Source organism: Sinocyclocheilus anshuiensis, unplaced genomic scaffold (assembly GCF_001515605.1).
Source record: "Sinocyclocheilus anshuiensis isolate Anshui unplaced genomic scaffold, SAMN03320099.WGS_v1.1 scaffold219, whole genome shotgun sequence".
Taxonomy (NCBI): domain Eukaryota; kingdom Metazoa; phylum Chordata; class Actinopteri; order Cypriniformes; family Cyprinidae; genus Sinocyclocheilus; species Sinocyclocheilus anshuiensis.
Window position 1 is genome coordinate 49001 of NW_015548200.1, and position 7379 is coordinate 56379.

The following is a 7379-nucleotide window of genomic DNA, read 5'->3' on the forward strand; positions in this document are numbered from 1 at the left end:
TTTAATGTACGTTTATAAAACTATACTTTGCAAAGGCTGTTGGAGTTATGGCAAATTTGACATCTTTCTCTCTTTTGACCAGTGTAATCAATCTCTATTTTTTTTTTTTCCTTCTTTTGAATGGAATGTGGATTGTGGACATATATATATATATATATATATTATTTTTTTTTTCATTATTTTTGATCAAATAAATGCAGTCTTGGTGAGCATAAAAGACTTTTAAAAACATTAGACTTTATTGTCTTATAAAATGAAAGGCTTATGCTGAAGCATTGTCTGTCTTTGGTTTGTGACCAGCACAGAGCTTTGCTTTCAAGGCCAAAGAGCTCAGCTTCAGTCTCAACAGACCACATCATTTTCATTCACCAGGTTTTGTCACATGGCCTCTAGCAGGCTTTGGGCGTGACTTAATGATGGCCTTTTTCAGAACTCCCTTGCTTCTAGCTGCTTCACAGGCTTAATCAGTAAAGTGCTGAAGAGATTGGTGGACTTTCTCTCCAATTTCAGACAAAAAGCACTTCGTCTTGATGTTGCGAATACACTTTTTGTCTTCTTTTTTTTAACCACAAGCACAAATAACAATAAACAAGTGATTTCAGTAAGGAAGTTTATGAACTAATATTCTGTAGCTTTGGTTATTTAATAACTTGTAATTAAATCAAGGCTACAGGAAATTAGTTAATATGGTTTACCTGGCTTTTTGCAACCATTTGATCATATGGTTAAACCATGGAAGTCTAACAATGCCTCTGATAATATTAACATTAAATGAGTATGTATTATAATGTCTGTTTTTAAGAGCAGTTACTAAATTGTGATATTTCCTATGAACCACTGTATAAAAATGTCTAACGGATATAACAGCGAGTTAAACAAATATGATCCTTAGTTCCAGCATCATATTATAGCACTGACTCCTCTTATTTTTTTTTTAATAATATCAGAGTTTGTTAGCGTGTAGAGTGTACTGTTAATTGTTCTTTCCATCATTATTCAATATTCCCCTCCCTGATGTCCACAGGTGGTAGTTCGGGGTCGAGCACGTGGCCGTGGTGGGGGGCGTGTGATGCAGCAGAACCCAAGAGCTCAGGATTGTCAGAGAAGCACCGTCTGCATTGAAGGTTTATCCACCACCACAACCAACAAACAGCTCATGAACCTTCTCAACTCCATTGGCCCTGTTGAGGTAAGGCTTCCTTAACTTTTTCTGACTTATCAATTCACATTTCTGGCTTTTATTTTTATTAGGTATCAAGCGTCAAAAGGGGAGTGTGTGAATTTTATGTATAACTTACTATATATATATCATTGCTACAATGCCCTGAGCTTACAACAACAAATTGATGCTGGCATGACCTGATGGCCAAAAAACATTAAACAATGTATTTACAGTATATTACTAAGTGTCAACTTAAAGCTGTTTAACCATTTTAAAAGCCATAATATCATTAGAACAAGAAAGTCAACTTCATATTCATTTAAACAGTTTAATGCATAGGTAGTTCCAGTCAGTTTGATCACCGTTGAAATTAATGTACTTCCTTCATTGTAGCACAATCACAAACATACAGACACCGCTTGTACTAAAATAGCTTAATTACTGAAATGCTACATTATATATCTCAGCTAAGTGTTACCTCAGCTAAGAATTACCTGTGCAGCATCTCTCTACTAATAGTCAAGCTGTGAGTTTCATTACTTCAAAATAGGGCTATGCAAAATCGCGTTCAAAATCACAGGCGATTCATTGCCGATTTTGAACGCGATTTTGCATAGCCCTATTTTGAAGTAATGAAACTCACAGCTTGACTATTAGTAGAGAGATGCTGCACAGGTAATTCATAAGAACAATCTTCAGAATTCTAGATCTGACATCCTGTAGATAAAATAACTAATGGAAATTAACTCTCATCAAAATTTGCACTGCAGTCATCAATGAGTACGTTTACATGGACAACAATAATCCGATTTTAACACGATTAAGACAATACTCTGATTAAGAATCTACCATGTAAAGAGAGATTTTTGATTACCTTAATCCGGCTAAAGTCATATTCGAAGTAAACAGAAATCGAATTAAGACATGGAGTATTCCTATTTTAGTCGCATTACTGAAGTGCAGTATAGACATGTACACACCTTAATCGGTAAATAATTAGATTACTGATGTCCATGTAAACGTAATCAATTGACAGCATTACCTTGTCCATGCTGGCAAATGACCATTGTGTACGTGGTGAAAATACATAAGCTTGTTCTTTGCCTCCATGTTGTGCAATAAAATAATTTAATGCACTCCTAGCTGTAAATTATCCCTCACGTAAACTTCATTAAAAATCAAATGGAGTTTGCAAAACACTTTGACCTGGGAGAAGATTTGTTTCCTGAGAAGACTATGACCCCAAGAATAAACTGTTTTCTGGGTAGAGTGCTCTTCTCAAAATATTACAATAGCGCCATCTAGCTGTGTGCATTCTGGGTTGTGATTTTCTCCCAGATCTTGGTGTATCACCCACTGTCACAGGGTAAAGAAACAGAGGCCATCTCTTACTGAAACATGAAGATGAGCATTTAGATAAAAAACTTTCGGCTAATTGATAATTTGGTGATTCTTTTATAGATGTTTACAATGTTGCCGGAGCAGCGGAAGGCCATTGCCAAGTTTGTGAACCCACAGCATGCAGTGAGTTTTCAGCACAGCTTTCACAGGTAAGCTTTTGAATTCATCTTAAACTGAATTGTGCTGTTTGTTTATGCACAATACATGCATGCACAAAATGTAGTTGACCTTTGGTGGATAATTAGATTTTTTTTAGAATGAGGCCTATTCACAACGAGGCCAAATATGCATTGTAAATGTCTGTTGCAAATTAGATTTTGAATAGAAACAGTGAATTCCTATAGACCTTCTAAACAGACTTCATGTCTGTTTTACGTTAATAACCCCCAAAAATTGTAAGTGTTGTAGGACAGGTATCAAATATCAAATATATGAAGTCTCTTCAAATATGTTGTGAGTAGGCCTGAATATTAAGGTGTTGGTGTTATTGGCTGAAGCAGATCAGAGTTGTTATGCCTAATAGTTTGTGTAGCCGAAGGGCAAATGAAATGTGCCGAAATGCAGCATCGGGAAGTATTACTTGTCAAAACAAAGAACAAGAGCTCTACTGTGACTCTACTTAATCGTCATGTTTTGATGGAGATGCCTCAGATTAGCTTGCTTTTAAGTGTGTGTGTCTCATTTCCATCACATGTTCCCTTGATTACATAGGCACATGATAGATTTGTCTCACATCGATGTTTCCGTTATTGATGGCTGAGGAACAAGTCAGTTCAACAGACCAGACGATGAGAAGTGAGCAAGAAGAGAACGTCTTTTTCTGAAAGACAGACGCACAATCAGAAGGCTAAAGCTTTGGAATCTGTGTGGAGAGTGCTGTCGACAAACTCAAGCCACATGCATGAAGGAATCAAAAACATGCTGGAAATGGCACAGCATTGAACTCATGTCGTGAATGACTTTGGCATGAAGTCTCGCACTTGTTTCTGTACTTTCATTTATATGGAGTAATCAGTAATGGTCTAAACCAGCAGGTGAAAAGAGACAGAGGTATGAAACAAGACATTTTTATGCCAGTTGATAATAGTTGCTCCCATCCTCTAGCTCTCAACGTAATTAGAAAAAATCTTTTGAATGGCTGTTTTTGGTCAAATAGGATTTCCAGAATGTTTTTTTTTTTTTTTTGTGGAATTTCCACAGTCATTGACTTGAACAAAGTTAAGCAGGTGGTTTGGCCTGATTGAATAGTAATGTGTATGCTGCAGTTGTTTTTGTCACCTGTAGAGGGCAGCAGATGCCTTCGGTATGGCGCTCTGTATGTTGGGGTATAGCTAGTTAAGCAGGTGGTTTGGCCTGATTGAATAGTAATGTGTATGCTGCAGTTGTTTTTGTCACCTGTAGAGGGTAGCAGATGCCTTCGGTATGGCGCTCTGTATGTTGGGGTATAGCTAAGGGCATGTGGACATCAGAGTGTGTAGCACCGCTTGGTAGAGATGTTGAAGTGCTGGTTTGGGTTGAGCTTTTTTTCTAGTTATGTATTTTTTGGAAGCCACTGTGATATTGCAGGGGTCTCTTTTTTTTCTATGACTATTCATGATCTTAAGTTTATTCATGGTCCCTTTCACCATTGTAATTGTATTGCAGTTGGGTTTTGTTCTGCAGAGCTGGAGTGGTGGTTCATGACGTGTGTCTTTGTGACCTAAAGACAGCTGAAAAACGATTTGACAATAAATGGCTTTTATACTTTGATTTTAAGTTTTGGTGCTGGAATTGCGTATTTAGATTATTTTAATTGTTGTTAGAAATGGCTTCTAAGCAAATATTAAAGGCAATCAGAAAGTGTCGCCCTTTAGTAATACTACTTTTTAACGTGTTTAGTTTTCTTTCACACAACCAGTATTGTGTGTGGAAGAGGATTGCTGAATCATGGCCTGTGTGATGATTTTATTGATGAAGCTCTGTTTGCTTGTCTAGAGCACTAGATGCGTTTGTGAATTGTGAAGAGGTCAGAACTATCCTGCTTACAACAACAGCTTGGTTATTTGTTTGTGAAGAAAGGTATTTTGGACTATTTGTAATTCTATGCTTATAACTCAGTTCATTGTTTTGAAGTCGGTCAGATGGGAATGCAGGTTACTATGAACTGAGAGTAGTTAGGGATAAAATCAGGGTCCAAATCAGCTGTCAAGTGCCCTTTGAAAATACGTTATGTCTATTTTCCACTTTATTTTCCCATTTATTTTATAAGTTATTACCCAAGCTTTTTTTTTTTTTTTTAACACAAATCCCATACATTTTCAGTCTCCAGTCAATATATTACACTCCTTTAAAATGATTTCATGGATTTAATCATGAGTGTGTCACACCTCCAATTGTTGTTATATCATCATTATTATTTATATTAATAATACTAATAGTCCATCAGTACTGTGCAAGCATAGTGCTTGGTTATGTCTAATTGTACAGCTTAACCTAAACTGTCACGCTATGGCCCCAGAAATGATCTTAGATCTAGTGCATTAGTGGTCATATTTGTGACTGTAATGTTAATCCAACCACTTTACATTATATGCTACTTGTGTAGCAAAAACAAAGCCTTGTTGTAGTATCTAAAATATCTCCGTTCTAGATAGTATAACAAAATCTAATCAAAAATAGTTTGGGCCATTTCAATAAAAATAAAACTTGTCTGTAGATATTAACACATCCAGGTCTGCAATTTCAAAGGATTTGGGAGCAACTGTTATCAGTGGTCACTTTCTTGTATATAATGAAAAAAAAATTGTGTATGAAGCTGTCAAGTTTGTTGTTTTCTCATCTTGAAATCTTTCCGTGTTTAAAAATATCTAAGTAGTACGTGACAGGTGAATTTCTTTTCTCAGTTTGTTTTTATATATAAATATAAAAAGTATCCCTTGGTCATTTTACAACAGTTTTGTTATTGGAGAACTTCGAGCTTATTATTTGAGGATATTTTAAAGATGAAAAATAAAAGATGGTCACATATATACCATGTAAATACGGGTATGTGAAGCCAACTGTTTTGATCACCATTAACTGTTGTCTGATGTTGTTCTGTGTTTGGAGATTCCCTCTTGCATGTGTTTTATTATTCTGAACACAACTTACTCATTTCCCCAATTTCCTCCAACCTCCTGAATGTTTCTCTGTTCAACCGTAGAAAGTGATTTTAGGGGAAAAGATTTTGTTTCCAATTAAGGTGCAACAGTTTCTCTCAAATCAGGTGAAGTGAAACATCTGAGGTTTTTTGTGTGTTATGATTTTAATGCTCACTGTGTCCACGAGTTTGGGGCCATTATGTCTATGAAGTTCGTTTGTAAAGTTGCTACCCTTCAGCGCCTCTTGTTTTAAGATGCACTTGTAATTTCCTGATATACCATCTTCTATTATAATATAGTAGTTGGGAATGGTTAATCACAGTACCTTATTTGTCTATGTGTTTGTATTAATTTGCACCACAAGTTTCTAGGAATCACAGAAATACATATAATGGGTAAGATTATGAATAATGTTATAAAATACATATGGATCCACTTAAAACTATTAAGCTTTTTTGTTTTGTTAACTTTGAGTTTTCTAGACATGCTCTGTTTAAAATTGGTATAGGACACAGTTTTCTTTTTTTTCTTCAGTTTTATTGGTTTGAATGTATTTATGTAAATAGAGTTAATCCTATGGATTTAAAACATTTTATCTAGTCTGAGAGACTTTTTAAAAAATATTTCCAAGTATAAATCTTTTAAGACATAATATTTATAAACAGTCTTATAAGAGAGAAAAACGGATTCATATTGAATCTTTTAGTAACTTCATTGTAAGTGTAGATTAACTTTGGGGAAACTGTCCACATGTGTAATCACACATGTGACAAGTTTTCAGAGATTGAATAATTGGTCTCTTTTTGACATATTTTTGACAAGCTGTTAGTCCAAAATAATGTAAGAGGTATTATGTTATGGAATCAAGAGTAGCCTAAAGGTTTACTTTTTTGTTGGTACGTTTTGTTGGATCTTGTTTTGTTTCTTTATTTCTGTCAATTGCAAGTGGCTGGTAACACTCCCGGTGTTTTATTTTTTACCATGGATCCTGCTGCAGTTGAGCAACTGGCCAATTTATAAAAATACCAGCATTGCCTATTGCTTCAAAATTAGAGCTATTAGATTACCTTTATTTCTTATGATGGTAGTCAACTCGAAGTCCAGAGATGTGGCATTTTTTTCCCCCATAAATACGGGAAAAAATGTTGACACTTGTCAGTTCTGGTGCTTGTTCTGTATAATCATTTTGCCTCTTTTTACTCACCATTTTAAGCGTCAAACGTAATACACTGCTTCCTGTTGGCAGCAGTATTGATTATTTGTAACTTGTAATTAAACCATCTTTTCTCTTTTCCAGGACAGAGCTTCCAGGAGCACAGAAAGGAGGGTTTTTCAAAAATCAAACACTCTGTACCCTTTTTCATTCTAAGATGGCATTGGTTTTCAAAAGGACTATTTAGAAATGTATAGTAGCTCTACAAAGGAACTCCAAAAGAACTTAAGTGTTTTTTTTGTGGGGGGGGGTTTAGTAGCAGATTGCTTGAGGCAATACTGACAATGTTTTCAGGCTGAAATTCTGTGTAGCTGTTTTATACATTAGTGTTGGAGTCATTCTGTGGCATTATTGAGAGTTGAGAGATTGTGATCATAGCGTATGTACGTTAAAGGGATAGTTCACCCACAAATGAAAATTCTGTCATTTACTCACCCTCATGTCGTTCCAAACCTGTATGAGTTGCTTTCTTATGTTGAACACA

General features: G+C 35.5%; 1 protein-coding gene across 1 annotated transcript in view; it reads left to right on the forward strand.

Moving 5' to 3' along the window:
- The window catches only part of LOC107653286 (RNA-binding protein 33), a 51933-nt gene extending 48050 nt beyond the window's left edge, over positions 1-3883 (forward strand). The window contains exons 17-19 of the mRNA XM_016439953.1: positions 1025-1189; positions 2624-2712; positions 3275-3883. Of these exons, the coding sequence (XP_016295439.1) occupies positions 1025-1189; positions 2624-2712; positions 3275-3323 (303 nt within the window). The 3' untranslated portion in view covers positions 3324-3883. The remainder of the gene's footprint in view (positions 1-1024; positions 1190-2623; positions 2713-3274) is intronic.
- The last annotated feature ends 3496 nt before the right edge of the window (positions 3884-7379 follow it).